Here is a 19,917-nt window from a genome sequence, read left to right on the forward strand (position 1 = left end):
CTAATACTGACAAGGTATTTCATCAATAACATGCATTCTTCCACTAATATCATATATAAATGTTTACATTTAGACAGACTATCCTTTAGTTTAGAAAATCTTGCAACAGGACAGTTGATCATTAACCAATGTAATACTAAGCAGTAATAACAAGTCTCTGAGGCTGAGGTCTTCCGTGGATCATCTGCTTTTAACTTATTTTAGTAAGACGGAAGGACAAAGGGTAGTTTACTTGTTCCTTATACTAATGTACTCGTGTTCAGCGTACAAAGCGAGGTTCCTGGTACAATACAACTGTATGAAAAAGGGAGTAAGGGACACTTTTTGACCACTATGGCAAAACTGAAGGTCTGTTTAAATTATGTAAATATAACATGTGAACAAGATGCCTAAACCGTCACCCTTAAGAAGTTTATTCTACAACAAATTAAGATTCAATACTCACAGAAGGACAAACAAATCTGGAACAGTGCTTAATGGTGCATAGCATCTTTAAAAGAGCTTATAATTAGAGTTCCATTTAAACAGGTTCAGAAAATGTTTATTAGAACAGTTTAATTATTCACAAAAAGATATAATAATCTATGACAGCACTAAACATAGTTCATGCACAAAATATGTCTAATCTGAGGTATGCCAACAACTGCAAAAATAAGATAAACAATAAATGAGTGTATTTTTCTATCTATGCTTTTGCAATTTATATACATTAAATCAACAGTAAACCTAATCAACATTTTTTTCAATAACGAATTAACCCTCCAAACAATCAACAAGAAAGACAATCTGTTAGGGGTCTTGAAAAGACAAAACAACCACAAGATCCTCCACGTTTTATGTGAATACACAAGATTAAACAAATACATTGAATATAACAAAACATTACAGTTCATTTCAAATGAATCCCATCTGAAGGCAGTTCCACCAGGCTCACTTGTTTGTGCCCTGCACTGATTTTCCTTAAGGTAGACCTCTGAATATTTTGTTTTCAGCAGTTGGCCCATTGTCCTTATGGTTCCTTGTCTCCTCAGCTTCATTCTCCTCTTCCTCTCCTTTTCCCAGCATTCTCAGTGGCCATAGCAGACCATGCTGGGCCTGTTTGGGTTTTTGACAGCAGGGCCCATTTTTCTCTTTGGTAAGGAAATAAAGCAGCGCATTCAGCCAGGCGTTGAATGAGGCCAGAGGCCGAGTGATTTTATAACAGATGGAAACCATGCGCATGGTGTGGCACTGCACCTTACTTGTCACTTTCAGAAGCAGGAAAATGGTGCGAGTGACATGGAAGGGAAAGAAGCAAAGGGCAAAGAGCAGAGTGATGGTAATTATGGTCTTGATGGACTTGCGACGCCTGTTCACGTAAGGCGAATGAGCCCCCAAGATGATTGACATGCCCTCTCCCCCTATCCCTGCGACGCTTTCACAGCCCGTCCCACTTCTGGCTCTTTGAGGAGGAGGTTGAGAGTGCAGCGTCCGAAATATAGTCAACACCACACGCGAGTAGCACCAGGCAATGATGCTAAATGGTGCAAAAAACCCCAAGAAATGAAGCGTGACCCCGTATGGGATGTAATCATGGAACTCTCTATCAATGGCATCATCCCAGCAATTATTGAACATCTCCTCCCTCGTGCCCTTACCTTCACGTGGAAGATACTGCGTCTGTGCAAAACGAAAAATTGGGCATGTTAGTGCAAAAACAGCAATCCACACCAAAACGCAAGTCCCCTTCACGGCTCGTTTGGTCTCCAAGGTGATGGTCTTCATGGGGTGACAGATGCCCAGGTAGCGGTGCACTGAGATACAAGTGAGAAAGAAGATGCTACAGTAGAGGTTGAAGTAAAAGAGGAAGCGCACTAGGCGGCACATGAAGTCTCCGAACACCCAGTCGTCCCGCATTACGTAACTAGCCACCAGAAAGGGCAGGGATAAACCATACATGAAGTCTGTCGTGGCCAGGTTCACCATGTAAATCAGGGACGCATTCCAGCGTCTGGTGCGTCGAAAGGAACGGTAGAGAACCACAAAGTTAAGGGTTATACTGAAGACAAAGGTAAAGGAGTAACAAATTGGCAGGAAGATGTACTTGTAGGACTCGTCAATATTGCAGGAGCCAGTAACTGAAGAATTAAGTGAGGAAGAAAGCTGGGCGTCTGCACCCTTCTCTGTTTCAAACAAAACAGTAGGCACTCTTGTCGTCATTGTCGGCTAGTTCTTAGGGAGCGTCCTTGTTTCATCTTCCCATTCTTTGCTTCCGAGACCACCTCTTTTCCAATGAGCGACTTTTTGGAGTTTCCTGCGATCTCCTACTCCTTGTTTAGTTTAACATCTAAGAGAGATACATTGCTGTTAGAATACAAAAAATGTAACCAATTGTCAAAACCTTTGCAGATGTCATCTCACAAAAGCCTCCCACTTGCTCTTTCTAGCCCTCCCCGCATCCCCATTACTCTTTCACAACCCCTGGTACTGTTTGCACATAGGTATATATGCTGCTGATTCAGGCCCTTTTCACTTCATTAACCCATCAAACAGTAACCACACTTCCCCTCTATGTCCTATTCTCTATCTTACCCGCCCCTCAGCCTGTCCCTCACATCAGGACTCTCTACCCCATTCCTTTTAGCATTCTACGCCTAGACTCCCTCTGGATCCATTTGCACATTAAACAACTTTGGGGATGCTATGTCATGGCTATCCCTACCTCCTGGTAAAGTTAGCACACAGCTGACTGAGCCCACGGTGAATTGCTTATTGCCTACCACTCCTCAGACATATAAGACACTATGTCAATAAATGAGTGAGTATCTGAAGGTCACTAAATGACATTAAAGTAGTCTGCTTTGGCTGAATAAATAACAAGGTCCTTACTTGGGAAATAACACAACATCATAAACAGAGCAAACAACCCTAATTATAAATCACATTACCTACATATTGCAAGAGGTCACTGCCTGAAATTATTTAAAGGCAAAGACAAGAAGTAAAAAGAGTATAAAGACAAGAAGATTTATAGGTTTATATACAGTATATATAGGTATTGTAAAACCACTGACAGGACATGCAAGAACAACAAAACACCAGTTACATCTGGTTATTAGGTGAAATGTTCACTTACCTATTTAATAGAGCAATAAAGTCCTTTTTTAGAAAAGAGAAAGAATCTTAGTATGAATAAAACACGAGGAGTACCTCTATTCCAACACTGAAAATAGTTAAAAGCTAATTTGACTATCAAGCTAAATACAGAAGAGAAACAAAGACAATATTTGTTTGCATCATTGGCTCCGTCTAGTCAATTCACCCTTGAATCTTTCCCTTTAACATCAGTTTCTCAAACTATTTTTACCATTCTCTCAATCCAACCCTCCTTGGTCATCTCTTGCTCCATGATCTGTCCCTCCCTCTTTCTTCTTTCCTCTATTAGTGCTGAGCTGGCCTTTTGACAATACAAACTCTGGCTAGGCAAAATACACACACACACAACAGAAGAGCAATGATGTAACAAAACAATACACATATCAAATCTTAATGAAATCCCTTTTATTCCACAAAATAATATTTAAGTATTTCACAAACAGTGACAACAACAATCCAGTTATGAGTTGCTTGGCAATGTATGTACGCACACATACTTTGTGGCATTCAATGAGCCATGTCTTAACATGTGAGGCTTGGCATAATTGGCTTTGCCACTAAACAAATTAGAGTAATATTGAGCAAAGGAGCATGGCATGGCATTTAGTGTCTTTTGTTGAAAATGTTGCTTTATCCTATCAATTTTAAGAATGTAAACTGTTGTTTTAAATTCTCATTGGTGCCTTAAAAGTGGCATAAAAAAGCTGAAATGAAAAACTATAAAAACCTTAAAAGTCTTTTGCAGTGATGATGGAGTGCTGTAGCTTTTCACAGTAATGTCATTAGTTCAGGCAGCTCTTGTAAACGAATGTCCGGTCATTTTGTTCCATTTTGTTGATTGTGCATCAGAGCGATGTCATATCTTGTACCTCCAGCAGCATGGCGTCCTGCTCTGTTCTCAGTTGGTCCCTTGTGAGAAGTCGACCCACCAGCTCTGAACTGAGGTCTACACGCACACACAGACACACACTTACTCATTTATTCACATCAGGCGATTATATCATCACTGTAACATAATAGTTAATGCTTCGGTTTACCATGAATGTCTTTGCTTAGTGAGGTCCTCAATGCTTTCAACTCCTTCAAGCTGAAATTCTTCAAGTCATTTCGCTCATAGTGCTTCCTTTCTCTGACAGCCTCACTGGGAGGTATAGTCTGTGATGGGGATCAGTGGAGTGCAATTATGCACAATTATGCATATCTTCACTATCATTCAAAAGTTTGGGGTCGGTAAAATTTTTAAAAGGCTTTTGAAAGAAGACTGTTATGCTCACCGAAGCTGCATTTATTTGATTAAAAATACAGTAAAAACCGCAATATTTTTTCAATTTAAAATAACTGTTTTCTATTTTCAGCATCATTACTCCAGACTTCAGTGTCACATGATCCTTCGGAAATCATTCTAATATGCTGAATTGGTGCTCAAGAAGCATTTATCATCATCATCATCATCAGTTAATATTTTTGGGGAAACTGTGATACAGTTTTTAGGATTATTTGATGAATAGAAAGCTCAAAAGAACGGCATTTATTTGAAATAGAATTTTTCTTTAACAATGTAAAGTCTTGACTGTAACTTTTGTTCAATTGAATGCATCCATGCTGAATATTAATTTCTTTAAAAACAATCTTACTGACCCCAAACTTTTAAATGCTAGTGTACAGAACATTCCATTTATACATTACAAATACAAAATACTACATAACCCTTTTGATAAATGTGCTTTCTCAATTCAAATGCATAAAATGAAAAGCGAAACACACATAAGACCATGAATATGTGATCTGCTCTAACCTGTTTTTGCTCCAGTCTCAATTTGTGTCTAAGTACACTCAGTGCAGCTCTGACATCATTCTTAAACCCTCTTGATTTGGTTTTCTTAGTCGATGCAGAGCTTGAACCACGCTCCTTCTCTAACCTCTGAATGCTGCCACTCTTAGTGGACTGTTTTGCCACCTGAAAAGGTAACAAAGAGCACAACAAGCAATTATTTTTCTCGTCATAAATCAGACATGAACAAAATTGTACAGTATGTCTCATGTATCCTTCTGAGCGCTACACCCACTGAAGTTGTTCACACTGTTCACATTATGTTACCACCCGCACCCAGCAACAGTGGAAAAACATGCAGTGTGGCAAACTGGCAATTTATTTCACCTCTTTCTTTGCCTCTATTTCCTCTTCTTCCTCCTCACTTTCACTGTTATTGATGAAGCACAGCTGTAGATTCATCTGGCTCTGGAGCCTAGAATAATAAAGCATCGTTTCTAAAGATTTTTTTCAAATTCAGAAGTAGTTGAGATTCATTAAATCTTGGTGACCTTGATGTCAGAGAAGTCAGACGACTGTTGCAATCATCCTCCATGTCCTCATAGGATTCTCTGTGACTGCTCAGCCCTCTGATTTCTGGCCAGTCTACTGTCAGCTTGTCCAAGTCCTGTAGAAAAACAGCAACAAAGTGGCTGTTACTGTAGATAAGTAGACAAGGAGTATTTTTTAATAATGCAGATGAATATCTTCACTTTCATTCAGACCTTTTCCCTCTGTCTCTGCTCTTCTTGTTGCTTCTCAAGTTCAGCAATACGAAGGCTCAGATCCTCCCATTGCATGATGGGTAAGCCCAGGTCATCATCAGGGTATCCCTTTTGCCATAATAAGGCTGCCCCCTCTGCATCCCCCTCTGTCTCATCACTCTCTTTTTCATTTCCTCTCTCCCGCTCTTTTTCTTTTTCTCCATCCATTCCCAAGACCCTTAAGAGAATAAAAAGGGGAATAAAAGAAAACTTAATGCAAAGAAAATATAACTTCACATTCTCTTAAGCACATTTTATTATTACCAACATTTTAGCAAAACAAGTAGCCTTTGTCAAGGTAAGGTACATGCCTTGACAAAGGCTACTTGTTTTGCCGAAACATTGGTGGTATATACTATGAAAGAAGCTGCCTCTCATAGTTCTGTAAGAGAAACTGGCATCAACAGATAAAGACATTTATTTAACATTTATTCATTAAAGCTAAGTAGTAAATATGTTTATGTTCATGGTACTTTTTTAATTACTGGAATATAATGCAAAAGCGGCTATCTTAAAAAAAAAAAAAAAGATTTATTAATTGAGACGCTTGTACTTAGTATAGACTATAGCATTTATTCATTTGCATCTAGTCCCAATAGTGACAAGAAATTATTCAACTGTTAATTACTAGTTCTATAGGGTTCTGTGGTTCATACATCACTCCAGACTAGTATGTATTCAGATTATTTCTGGTACCTATTTCTTTTTTGTTTAGTATTTATTAAGTACTATTATATTCTAGTAACTTAACTATTCAAATAGTTACTATACCCCGTTTTCTTAGTTTTAATTAAACAGATAGTGTGTATTTCAGTTGTAACTAGTATCATTTTACTTGCTAAAACGGCTTATCTAGCAACATTTGTGTTTTGTTTGTCTTTCAAAAAACATAATGGGCGGATGATTTAAAAAAAACAATTCCTTGAAACGTTACAACATCCAGAACATGCATGAGGAGCCATCTAACGTATTTCATAAGAAACTGCAATATCTCAAAACATTAACTCCGAAACTGACTAGTTTGGAAATTGGGTCATAAACAAGAAAATATTTCCATATTTTAAATAATAGCCTAACGTTACATTCCAATTATTTACTAGTCGTGTAATCCTAGTGCTAACACTTTGGCCACGTATTGAACTGACATGATGTAACGTTAACAGTTATCCTAAAACTTTTATGTTGCTTAGTTGTAGAGGTAACGTTATACTTACTTTTTTGCTAGAATGTGTTTGCAAATTCTTTCCGACAAGTCAAACCTCATACAAATTCCATCGTTTTCTTGGGCTTTATAACTTGTTTTCCTCCGAGCTGTCCCGTTACGCGCCCTCCTCGTCTTCGTTTATCCTTCACTCTTTTTCATCCATGGAGATGAATTTCTTTTTCTTTTTCACACCTTCGTAAACTTCGATATTTAGAGGGTTTATATTATGTAGATTTAACGTTTTAAATCCGTTCAATCAATCCGACATTTTGTACTTTAAAAATCCTCAACGCAGACATCAAAAACTAAAGGAATTTGGCGACGTTTTGTTATGGGGAGAGAACGTGAAGGGAGGAGAATGAGCGAAGAGTAATAAAAGGAACCAATTCAGGTGTCTAGTTTCAGTCAATTTGCAAGTCGATAATCTTTAAAATCCTAGCATGAAGTCTTGAAGGAAAGCTTCGGCTTGCACATGAATGATTGTTTCAAATGTCTATTTATTTTAAGACGAAACACGAAAGAAAAAAACTTTGGGTTTGGGTGTCAAATGTCAACAAGTCTAAGCATGCTTAGTTTATGACAGCAAAATTATAAAGGCAAATTACTGTTTTTATGGTGTTTACAATTTTTTTTAAGCCTCGATTGAGAACAAAACATTCTTTAAATATCTATCTATAATTCACGGGATAAAAATTTAATCCTCAGAACAATCAAAAGTTGCTGGTGTTTTAATTCATCCGTTTAACTGGATAAACAAAGTAAAGGATGACTGCAATGGAGATGAATTGGTGCGAACAGACAGTTGAGGAGCTCGGATTATTATTAACGAAGTGCTAAAAAGTTTGTTTCAAACTATTTATGACGTTGCACTCTGCTGTCACTCTACTTCCGCTTCCTCTAAAGTCAGCTGACTTATCTGGTGACTGTTGACATCGATCTTACCGAGACCAGAAACAAAACGTAGTTTTAACTTCTAAAAGATCAAATGACGGTCGTATAAAGTTTATTTTATTTGAAACGATCCTCTGGCATCTCTGGTAAACGAAACTTGACAAGCATTTTTTTATTGAAATGGCTTCTTTGCTTTTCTGCGGTCCTAAACTGGCAGCATGTGGACTGGTCCTGAGTATTTGGGGTGTCATTATGCTGGTAAGTTCAATATTCTCTAATGTGTCTCTGTTCTTGTGTTTTCTATGCATTGTTTATAGATGCTGAAAGGCCATTAAAATACATGAATTGGCCATTTCTTAACGGTAGTAATGAGTAAATTGCCTTCACACTTAATTTCAATAACATGCAGAGTTCCTATTGTCCTGGAAAAGGGAGTTTTTAAAAGTTTGATTTCTAGGCCTGGAAATGAATGGATATCTATCTATCTATCTATCTATCTATCTATCTATCTATCTATCTATCTATCTATCTATCTATCTATCTATCTATCTATCTATCTATCATTTGTAGATGGGCAATTCCACGCAAAACTGTCACATCCATAACGCCAGCACAATTGCCATTGTATTTAGTTGGCGTTATGGATGTGACAGTTTTGCGTGGAATTGCCCAGATATCCTCATCCAAGTCATTACAAACTTTTGTAACTTTTGGAAAAGTCATGGAACAAAATTCATATCCTGAATATGACATGTCTGTGGTGGGATAAACACAGCCCACTTTATAATCAGCATTTTCTTTCTGATTTCTCTTAGGCAATGCTGGGGATTTTTTTCACCACACATTCAGCTGTGCTCATAGAGGATGTGCCTTTCACAGAGGAAGACTTCAAAAACCCGTGAGTTCCTTTTGCCATTTACTCATTTAGTCACCCTGGAAAATAAGTCTGTCTAGTATAGGGAATGTCACATATAACTGGAAGGCTTCATGATGGTGGCTATGACTGGCTTCCTTCCCTCAGGCAGAGGTGTCCAAATGTGTAGTCCAGTTTAGTCAAAATTTAACAAATCTTTTCTCTGATTTCAGGGATACGCCACTGCAAAACATCTATAAACTGTACAACCAAGTTGGATACAATTGCTTCATTGCTGCAGTAATCTACGTTGGTTTAGGATTCCTATCATTTTGTCAGGTTCGCCTGAACAAGCGCAAGGAATATCTGGTGCATTAGTACCAGTTTAACTCTACCTCTAAATTCTCTAATGTTGCATTTGCCTTAAAATGAAGCTTAAATGAGTGTGGGTATTTAAGATGGAATAAGATTATGTATTTTACTGTGCTTTTCTTTCTTGCCTTTCTATCTTGAAGCCTGTCATAAAATACAGCATGAGTGAGATTGATCATTATGATTAGTACCTCACACATTTGCCTTTTGCTATTTTGATCTGTGGACATACCCAATCATTCAAAGATATTGGTTATCTTCAAACGCTGTTGATAAATGATTTAATTGTGATTTTTATTTATACTTGCACACATGTCAAATATACAATCTCAAGAAGTAAATGTTGAATGAAATTTTACAATATTCACATTGGTTGTTTTCACAATAATTGACTCAAGATTTTGCCTAGATACAGTTTGTCACTATAGAAATTAAGTGCCTCAGAGTATACATGGTTCTGCAATTACAAACCATCTTTTGAAGATAACTTCATCTCCAGTTTTACATGTGTCTAAATGTTTGATGCAGAAATTAAATGTTTTTAAAACAATTCTATATGAAATAAATGGAAATGGAATTTGACTTGCAATGGAAATGATCTGTACAGGGAAGGCTGTTAGGAAAATTCATAGTAATAATAATAATACATTTTTCATTGTTTTCATCTGGAAAAAGAATGTACTATACATATATAAAGTGCATTTTATGAAGCTGATGGAAAGATCATGAATACAGTGAGTAAATATCCAGAGAAACCAGTCCAGTACAATCCAAACAGTCCCTTTAAATATAAAGTTTAAATGCATATTGTTTAAAAAAGTAAAAAAAACAACAACTCTGAAATGAATGGAAAAAAAACTTTGTATCAATGCTTTAAAAAATGTTACAAACTAAATAAATGACATAATTCTGACAATATTTCTGCTACAATAGATGCAATTCCCGAGAGAGGAATTGCTACTCTCAGCTATATCTAGAAAAAGCACTTTGGTTGTTAATTCAAAGTGTGCTAATTTTAAGTTTTAGCTACTCAGGAAAATGTTCACAGATACACATACAATTCAAAATGAGAGTTTCTCTAAATGGTGATGCTATTTTCCATGTGGCTTGGACACAGGTAAAGGTACTGCAGTTCTAGTCCCTCGTTCTGAGATATTATCTGCTCCTCCAGTTCCTTCAGCTCCTTTCTGAATTTGTCAATCACCTTCAAAGCAGCGGGCTCAGTAAAGTAATGTTCCACATACTGACCCATCGGGATCTGAAGGAAAGAGAAGAAACAGAGAGGTGTTACAGTGAGTCACCATTGTTACTGTATTATACTTCAATGCTTCATGGGAAGCAATGACCCACCGCATCTGGCTGTGCCCGACCCAAATGCCATGTGATGGCCATCTGCACGCAGGACTGGCTGATATCAGGGAGCGTGTCCATGATCAGGCCCATGGTGACAGCATCCTTATCTGTTGGTGGAGGGTGCCGCATGGTGCAAGGTGTATTGGGAACCCATGCACACCAATCAAACTACAGTACAGAGAGAAAGATCAACAGCGATCACAATCAAGCATACAAGTGATGCCTGTGAATTTAGACTTATTTCTGGCACCTAAAACAAGATTTTATCTTTGCTGTGAGGTTAGGGGCAGTTGTAACACTAGAATTTGTATGATACAACTGAAAGAAAAAAATCTTAATCTATAATGGAAAATATTTCATTAATCATCTACATTTAGACTGTTCTTAACTCAATGGTTGATCAATTTATTTGAGTAAAAACGAATATGGAAAATTGCCCCCCATTCATCCTTAGTAACACTCCATGTAAATGATTGCGTTCCTTGTAACCTGTATTCAATATAGTGTAGAAAACGTATTTCTGATGTCTTTAAAGTAAGTTTTTAGAATTGATAAGATGTTAGAGATGTGTTTGTTACCTGTCCATTGTTGGTGGCAGCATGTTGGGCTGTGCTGGTCAAGATCACCACGCTTAACAGTGTGATCAGTTCTTCTTTTGTCTTCAGCTCACTGGCTAGGCCTTACATGCAAGAAACGACAGTGGATATGACACATACTTTGAAACCAGGCTACAGCATCAGTTTATGTGAAATAGTTTTTGTATTTTAGCACATCCTGAGCATCACAGACATGTTGCTTTTGCTAATGACCACATGGGGGCACTGTATCTCTATCCTTTATGCTCTTTATGACTTCATTTTCCTGTTTTATGATTTATACCTGGGCTACAGCATATGTATATATACCCCTTAGACATTTTTAAAATGCAATATTTGTCATGTGTGTATTGTATAGATGATTTACACTACTATTCTAAAGTTTTGGGCGGGTAAGATTTTTTTACAAGTTTTAGTATTTTATGCTCACTAAGCATTTATTTAAACAGCAGTATTGTGAAATATCTTTCCAATTTAAAATAACAAGATCCTTCAGAATTCAGTCTAATATGTTGATTTGGTGGGTTTAAACGTTTATCTTATTATTATCAATGTTGAAAACAATGTTGCTGCCTAATATATTTGTGGAAACTGATAATTCTTTTCAGTTTTCATTCTGAAACAGAAATCAAACGTGTCATTATAAATGTCTTCACTGTCACTTTTGATCAATCAATTGCATCCTTACTGAAGAACAGTATTAATTACTTTAAAATAAATGGTACTGACCTCAAACTTTTACATGGTAGTGTATATTGTCAAGCCTTACACTGCACAGGGTTTATCATTTATCCACTACATGACATCTGTGAGTTCAGTGATGCAGTCATGTATTCATATCTTACCAAAACCAGGCACATCCACAAAGCCCTCCACAGCCACATCATTAATCCAGGCCTGAAGTTCTGAGTCCTGTTCCACTTCGCTATCACTCTTGTAGTACAAGGAAATGATTCCTGAAACAAAACTGAGAGAAAAAGAGCATACGAGGAAACGGGTCTGTTTGTACAGGAATTTTATTTGTATATACACTGCTTCATTCATGTGTAATTGTCTGAAATAAGACATTCCCACATTCATTAGAATTAAAAGCACCAAATGAAGAATTCCTATTTGATTAAATTACTTTTGAATCGCATCCCACAGCATCAGAGAATGGTCCCTGTAGAAATAGCCTCTTAGCTTAGTAACCCCTCTGTCCAAGAAGTCAAATTTGGGCTGGAGGGAGCGATAGGTCAATATTTTATACTCCCTCTGTGCCAGAATCAAGAGTCCATCTCCACCTGTTGATACCACCTGAAAAACACAATTTTTGAACTGATTAAGTTATATACTACTGTTCATAAATTTGAGGTCAGACTTTTATTCAGCAAGGATGACAGTAAAGGCATTTATAATATCATTTATAGTAGCAAAAAGCTATCAAGCTCAGGGATATATTGTAAACAGACTGGTTTGGCTGGTTTGAGGGGGTGATAACCACCAAAAACCCTTTAGAGTGAAGATGATAAAAAGATAGAGCTAAAAATGTGCATTTTTGTGGGCTTTATGGTTTGAGGACGCTCACCCTTTTGAAGATACCATCTGGGGAGATGAGCTGTGTTCTGCCACGACAGTTAATCTCAAGCGTATACCTCAAGTGTGGAGCCAAGAGCTGCAATGAGAGAGAAAAAAGCGACAGAAAGAGAGAGAGTGAAGAAGACCCGTAACATACAATTTAATGAATGACCAGTGATTTTAATGCATCAGTGATTAGCTAACTTTAAACCTGCTTTGAAACATGCAAATGGATCTTTTCTAAAAAGCACTTCCTCTAACCTTATATATAGGGTGAACAGCAGGCAGCTGACGCAAGGTGGCCATACAGAACACTTCTATCACCAAGTGTGTGCGTAGCAGATGTGATAACACCTGAAAGATCTGGAATTCAGCATGACGAACCCACATCTTAGCCAATAACCAGGCCAGAGGTGGATCGCTAGGTAGGAATATGGGTGTGTCCTTATCAGGTTTCTGTTCAAGCTGAAAGAACAAGAACAATCAGTCACTGTCAGTCCATTTCTGGATGCACCCCTCGTAATGTTACGGTCACAGATTGTCACCTTTCAATAGGCCTACTATGTATCATTTAGTTCCTATTGTTTTTCCCCCTGTGGTGAAAATCAAGCTTTTAATGTTGTTTATATGACTATATGCCGTTTTTAATATGCGTTAAGACAAACCATGTACAAATGCATGAGTCAACACCATTGATGAGTATTTTCTCCTTAAAACTGCAGTGAACCAAAAACGCGGTTTCTGACGTCACAAACTACCTTGTAACCAATCACGTCAACGTGTGATCGCCAACGAGTGGATCTCTGAGCAGGTGTGAGTGAGTGAGTGGAGACGGGGCTAATTTGAAGAAGAATTAAGAACTGTTTTTTCCCCAAGGAAAAAAACATTTAAATGTGGTGATCAAATATGTGTTTTAAGGGCTAAAATGATTGACAGGGGGACTTAAAGGAACTAATATGCACCCTTTAGGGGTAAACAAGGTACAAAGGTGTACCTTTTGAAAGAGTACTGCCCCAGTAACAGCTTTTTAAAAAAAAAAATGAATAGCAGCTTAAGATTGTGGCACATAAAACTGTTTTGGCTTATTCATTTGTGTCTATAATTCAAAGGCGTTTCTATAAAATGTCTTCCATTCAGTAAAAGCACAAGCATGAGAATATGTGAACATGAGGATGATTTTGGCTGATAAGGAGTAAGATTGAGAACTCTTAAGAATAATATTATGATCAAGCCAAGTACGGTAAATGTGTCGGCTGGTTTTACCTGTATGGCAATGGGAATGAGACCTTTCTCAGGGTGTTCATACAGTAAGCAAAGCGGGGCAGCTATGTGCTGTGTCTTGTCTCTAATTACATTGGCAGGAATCCCATCCATAATTGCATAGTCAACCAGGAATATATTTCCTTTCTTCAAAAGGAGAGACAATGAAACATTCTTAGATTCACTGTTCCAATAATCCATATTGTATTTAAGAAAACAAACACTAACTCTCACCTTGAGTTCCTCCTTCAATGTGGTTGTAGGTATCAGAAAGGATTGTACCATGTCTCCAGTGACAGGGAAGTTCGAGGGCACCTCCTTGCACCTGGCAATCATCCGTGGGTTTGAGCCGTTCAGGAATTGGTACCCAAAAAACCAGTCTTCTTTCCAGTGCTTCATGGTGTATTCTAAACAGAATATTCATCACAAATTCATGCTATTCATTTAATAATGCTTGTGAGCTTTCATAACCCAGAGTTAAGAATGTGTGAAACGTCCCAAAACTCAGGATTTTATCCAGGGTTTAACTAGACCATAAACTAGGGTTAAGTGCAGACTCTTAATATTTAATTTGTGGGAGTAAATGTGGAATTTTAACATGCCATTGTGAAATGTCATTAATTTGTGATTGGTCTAAACATGTTACACAATAAAATTTTCTGGGGAAAGAGCTTTCTGAGAGTGATTTCCCCGCCGGCGTTTTTTGAAAAAAGTTTCCATGGCCTCCAGAATATTTTGTTTGAATATCTAAACATGCAATAATAGCAAAAGAAAGAACAGAGCCATCAGCTTTTAATCCTAAAAACCTGTTTGTTCTAGCTTAATGCATTTCTTTTTTTCAACACTTGAATGTGGGTAAGTTTCATAAAAAAGCAACATTTTGAGCAAAAAGCTGAGAAAATCGCGTTTGTCAGACTACACCTGGATCAGATTCAGAAGGACGATCAAAACATCAACAACCCCAAAGCTTGCACAGTCTTGTAGCTCGTCCTGGCTTGACATTTCATTCAGTAACATTAGGCAGGTTTGATTTATACAGTATGCCATTCAATATTGATGATCGTATTATTTTACATGTGCATTTGCTTACATATGGGCTGCATCCGAAACCGTAAGAAAAAAAAAAAGAAGAAGCTTAGGATAGATTGTTGTTACCAGCTATAGGGCTTCTTAGCTTCCAGAAGATCCTTTTGAAATCGTCCAGGTCGTTCCACGACTTCCCGAACTTGATTGCCAGTTTTTTCAGAGAGAGCTCCAGAAGCCTGACAGGCAGAATGTATTAATGGTTAGATAAATGGAATGATGGGTGGATAATAAAATGATGTGCGGACAGAGGAATGACCTTAAAATATCAGGTCACTTTAATGAAGCATAATTAAAGTTTGCATCTTTACTCACGCATAGTGAAGGGATCCCACAAAGTCACTGCGCTTCTCATTGTCGAAGCGAACGTCTTGGGGGAGATCGGCCTCTGACTTGGCGTCAACGCATTTTGGAATGCCTGGGGCCCATGCAAGCCATCTAATAGGTGAGACATGGAGTTTAACAGTGATTTGTGAGGACTAGCCTACATTCTTTACAAAGATAGGAATGCAGTGATAAGTTCAGTGTATGCATTTTCCCAGGAGACCTGTAGAGTTTCTGCCTCTCCTGAAGCTCTGTCTTTCTGTGAGCTATCTCCAGTGGCAAGGTGTCGTCACTCAGCTTTTTGGCTATGTAAGGAGGAACCAGATTTAAGCTTTTAATCACAGGGTTTCATCTTGTTCTCAGATCGATCGATCATGCAGTTGTTGCTGCATGAGCAGCTCACAATAACTGACCTGTGCCTTCTCTGATCTCTACTACCACTCCATCTCCAACTAGCCAGCGGTAACAAGGAAAAGTATAGCTGCATCTTTCTCCAGGTATACTGACTTTCACATATCGGCAGAACCAGTTATCCTCCACCCAGTACTTCTGCTTTTCCAGTCGCACCAGTATCAGGGGACCCAAATCAGCTGCGCAACTAACCGTGTAATCATCCTCCTGCAAAATGATGGAAATAGAGGTCTTTTCATTTATTATTACCGTCAGTATTGTATATTTATTTGTGATGGTCAACATTTCTACATTTAGATTATACCTTTGCCATCATCAGTTTTGGGGGTAACGCTTTACAAGTTAAGAGTTATGTAATCAGATTACTTTTTTCAAGTAACTAGTAACTCATTACTTTTAAATGTACAACAAAATATCTATTCAAATAAGTACTGCAAGTTGCTTTGTTTTCCCATTAATTTACTGACACCTCTTCTGTCCTCATGTTGAGAGAAATCGAGAGTAAGTGCAGAGGCGTTGTGTAAATATGATGCTTATCGTAGTTCTAGATGTGAGCATGCATTTACTCATCTCACTTGCACAAAAACAGATCGAGTATTTCTCAAAATGAATAAAAACAGTGAAATGCGAACTCTAGTCTCACTTTATTAACCAATGTTTTTGCTGCTGACCTTTGATGATCCGATTCAGCCATACTAATAAGCAAAAATGACTCACATTTGTGTTAAACATCACATTTGTGTTAGAGCGTTAAACTTCCTTTTCCTGCATCATATTCTTCTGAAATCCAGAACGCCAGCACAGCAGAAAGGTTTGTTTGAGCTGTGTCCTCTACTGTACAGGCGAGCATTTGCATTTCCCCCAGCCTGAGGCTATAAGGGCCTTTACATTTGCCAAAAATATATCATTTTTTTGTTATTAAAAAACAAACAAGCAAGCCCGGCCCAGGTGAGAAAAAGTAACCTAAAAGTAATATAACATTACTTTCCATAAAGAGTAAGTTACATAATTAGTTACTTTTTTAAGTAGTAACGCAATATTGTCATGCATTACTTTTAAAAGTAATTTATCTCAACACATGGCCATCATTTAATGCTCACTTAAAGTTCATCATTAAAAACACTAATTCAATAACACAGTTAAATGTGATCTTTATCAAATCTCAGAATGATTATCTATTTTTCATAATGTGCATTATAATGTTGTGATGTAACAGTACACTTTAAAATGATTAGAAGTCATTTTTAATATATTTAGATAAAATAGTATGACTAAATATGAATTGCATGAAAATGATTATCGGCTTATCGTTATCGGTCAGAATTTTAACATTGGTGTGTCCCTATTTTTTAGAGACGAAGAGATAAGATCTACATTTTTGGAAAGTGTGATGTGATAGTTTGCAATAAATTATTTATTATACTTCATTGGCATTGTTCTAAAATGTGATGTCCAATATTTTAGCCTCTCTTAAAATACCTTTTAAAATAACAAAAGATCTCTACTGCACCATACAGAGGAAAATTGAAGAAATATTATATTTAAGACATTTAGGCCTTGTTTCACAGACAGGGCTTAGATTAAGCCAGGATAAGGCTTTGGTTCAATTAGGACATTTAAGTAGATTTTTACATTTTTCCTTAGAAAAAAAAACTTTACTGGGGTGCTTCTTGAGACAAAACAATGGCACTGAGATATTTTAAGATATATCAGTGCAAGTTGCTTTCAGTTAAAACAGCTCAAACATGCATTTTAGTCTGGGACTAGGCTTAAGCCTGGTCTGTGAAACCGAGGGTTAAGTGCTTCTCAGAAACATATTCACGGTCATTTACCGCTCCTCTACAGAAGTCTAGGCCTGGGTTGTCCAGCACGGTTCTCTCACTCTCTCCTCTCTCTCCAACCAGAGTTATGAACACATAGTTATTGGTTCCTGAATATTCCGAGGTCCCGGTGGCCACAGTAACTTTGTACTCCATCTCTGCACACATACACATTCAACAATGTTGAACAAACTGTAAGATATTTTCATTGTTTCAGCCAGACACAGAGCAGTCTCAGAAGCCTAATTCATTTTTCAGTTACAGGAACTATTCAACATAGCAGATGTTAGTCTTTTCCCTCAAAGGAACTGCACAATCCATTTATGTCTGCACCGGACGATTACAAAAGCGAGATATTGTGGAAGTGAAAATCCTCCTCTGAATGACAGAGGAATGTCTTGCAGCAGAATGATCTCCCCTGCGCTATATCACCTTGTGAAAATAGATCTGATTCATTTTCATTTCAACATGAAACCAGATCTGTGTAGGGCTTTTAATGAAATTAAAAACGAATAAAAAAATTAAACGCTTAATACATTATCAGAAAAGATTCAACTGCAGGCACACTCTTTTGTGTAATTTGATCTTGTGAGCTTCCACTGTTTTGTAACAATACAAATACAACACAACTCAAACTATTTAAATAAAGGAGTGCATTGTCTCTTTGGTATTTGCAATGGAGGAACTGTAATAATGACTGTAACAGACAAGCTGATGGTAACACTAACACTAGTTAATGCATTACATATCCTGCACTATGCAAAACATGTTTTACAGCATTAGTTAATCTAGATTAATGCATTTGTTCATTGTTAATTCATGTTTGTTCATAATGCATTAACCAATGTTTATTTAAAACAACCAGAAGTTTATATGTAATGAACATTAACCTAATTGAACAATAGTTTTAGTGTTTATTATTTTGTCAGCTATTGCATTTACTTGTGTTAACATGTAAAACCGTATTATAAAGTGTTTCATTTATTAGTTGTTGCTGTTGTAGTGCCTTATTTCCTGAATAAGGATCTGTCAAATCAATCAAGCACAGTAATCTTTCACCTTCAGCCGCCCAACTAGAAACTTTAGATCAATATCACTTTGGTTTCAAGATATTTTATAGCAAGCTTATTTATAGCTTGTCCATCCGTTGCGCCTGCCAATAAAACTCTGATGATCAGTACAGGTCCACAAAAATGTGTTTCGTAAATACTGTAGTCTGAAAGCTGATGATGTCGTGAAGGACATATTAGTTATGTCAATTGACCGTGGTTCATAGAGCTCTAAACATTGAACCAACCCGTGTAGAAATACTTCTGGGTTTAACTTAAATCAATAGAGGACATTAGAAACCCCAAGATGAATCTGCTTAACCCCTCTGGTGCTCTTTTGACTGAAAAATTATTTTTTTACTTCACCTGAATGACATTACACTTGGTGACTTGCTACGTGAACACACACACGTACACACAATAAATCGTGGATATGATTTGAAAAAGTCACACTTGTACTTCTCACGGTCAAATGTCTGCCATAGAAATGAATTCGAAAACAAATGGATTGTCATAATTATTGCTTAGTAGTGCCATACAATTCCTTCAAAATACAAAATTTTGAACAAAAATATATTACTGTCCACTTTTGACCGGGAGGAGTATGAGTGTGACCCCTAAATAAAAAGCACCATAAGGTTACAGATCAATTTGACAAAGAAATCTGTAGAAAAATTGGGCAAAAAATTACCTTTCCTCTGTAAAATGGTGTTGCTCCTTCCCTACAGCAGGTTCTCTTGCCTCTTCTCTTCAGTGTCCTTTTTTCTCAACCAACTAGTTTCCTTCTCTCATGTCAGCCTGTTGTACACAGCAACTGCCTGCTCACTGACCCTGAAGTTTCACAGACTGGATCAGGCAGATATTAGCTTTGTAATGTCCTGCCTACAGTGGTCTCCTCCCTCATACCTACATTCCCTCCCTCCCTTCCCCCTCTCCCACTACTTGCTTTTGTCATAGTCCTCTGTAGGCTGATATTTTAACCACCTCATTTGTTTATTCAATTTTCTTTGCATTCCATTTCAAGGAAGTGGGTAGTGCTAGCTCACAAAAAAAATACCACAAGGCTCAAAATAAGAATATTTCTGCACTGAACTTGTGAAACCACACTGAAGCAAATGAGAAACGTTCACATGAACGGTACAGCTCATCAAGTAGAATCACATTTCAACCAGACCTCTAAAAACACTGATGTCAAGAGGTCATTGATACAGTTTGTTTCGTTTGCTTGTAAAAAAGGGCTTTCTGTGTGGAATTACAAGCAAAACTTTACCTTTTTAACAGGCCACTGGTAAATACCAAATGAACCAACAAGTTTCACTTATTATTCAGTGATCTGTTTCATGTTACATAATCAACTCACTGTCTTGATCCAGAATATCTATTAATATGTTTAAAAAAAAAAAGGTTTTGACCTAAAAGATGACTTATTGGATGA

The 19,917-nt window shown here is 37.3% G+C and overlaps 4 protein-coding genes across 6 annotated transcripts; 1 reads left to right on the forward strand and 3 right to left on the reverse strand.

Annotated features, from left to right (window-relative positions):
* Positions 1-960: 960 nt before the first annotated feature.
* LOC308687370 (P2Y purinoceptor 3) lies at positions 961-2,199 on the reverse strand (the record flags this gene model as incomplete). Its single annotated transcript, XM_081359898.1, has 1 exon — positions 961-2,199. The coding sequence occupies one exon, from the start codon at positions 2,197-2,199 to the stop codon at positions 961-963; it is 1,239 nt and encodes a 412-aa protein (XP_081216024.1).
* Positions 2,200-2,318: 119 nt separating this feature from the next.
* Positions 2,319-7,786, reverse strand: LOC308687371 (schwannomin-interacting protein 1). Of its 2 annotated transcripts, XR_014029734.1 has the most exons (8): positions 6,924-7,335; positions 5,671-5,887; positions 5,458-5,573; positions 5,294-5,381; positions 4,931-5,092; positions 4,173-4,290; positions 3,863-4,081; positions 2,319-3,454 (listed from the first exon to the last, which is right to left on the reverse strand). XR_014029734.1 is itself a non-coding variant. In XM_081359899.1 (7 exons), exons 1-7 carry the CDS (start codon positions 6,971-6,973, stop codon positions 3,981-3,983), a joined length of 852 nt encoding a protein of 283 aa, XP_081216025.1. In that variant the 5' UTR covers positions 6,974-7,786; the 3' UTR covers positions 3,520-3,980. The 2 variants fall into 2 exon arrangements, 1 of the variants encoding a protein (XP_081216025.1); XM_081359899.1 differs by lacking the exon at positions 2,319-3,454 and having other exon boundaries at positions 3,520-4,081; positions 6,924-7,786.
* rnaseka (ribonuclease, RNase K a) lies at positions 7,569-9,946 on the forward strand. The gene is made up of 3 exons (XM_081359900.1): positions 7,569-8,062; positions 8,620-8,702; positions 8,891-9,946. Exons 1-3 carry the CDS (start codon positions 7,985-7,987, stop codon positions 9,033-9,035), a joined length of 306 nt encoding a protein of 101 aa, XP_081216026.1. The 5' UTR covers positions 7,569-7,984; the 3' UTR covers positions 9,036-9,946.
* alox12 (arachidonate 12-lipoxygenase) lies at positions 9,295-19,452 on the reverse strand (the record flags this gene model as incomplete). Of its 2 annotated transcripts, XM_081359897.1 has the most annotated exons (15): positions 9,295-10,287; positions 10,380-10,550; positions 10,961-11,061; positions 11,824-11,945; positions 12,105-12,274; positions 12,546-12,632; positions 12,797-13,000; positions 13,799-13,942; positions 14,030-14,202; positions 14,951-15,057; positions 15,194-15,316; positions 15,426-15,507; positions 15,616-15,820; positions 17,446-17,591; positions 19,174-19,452. In XM_081359897.1, 14 exons carry the CDS (start codon positions 17,587-17,589, stop codon positions 10,108-10,110), a joined length of 2,013 nt encoding a protein of 670 aa, XP_081216023.1. In that variant the 3' UTR covers positions 9,295-10,107. The 2 variants fall into 2 exon arrangements, with proteins under 2 accessions (XP_081216023.1, XP_081216022.1); XM_081359896.1 differs by lacking the exon at positions 19,174-19,452 and having other exon boundaries at positions 9,301-10,287; positions 17,446-17,601.
* Positions 19,453-19,917: the final 465 nt, after the last annotated feature.

The sequence above is a fragment of the Scardinius erythrophthalmus genome (assembly GCF_964197995.2).
Source record: "Scardinius erythrophthalmus genome assembly, chromosome: 2".
In the NCBI taxonomy this organism is placed as follows: Eukaryota; Metazoa; Chordata; class Actinopteri; order Cypriniformes; family Leuciscidae; genus Scardinius; species Scardinius erythrophthalmus.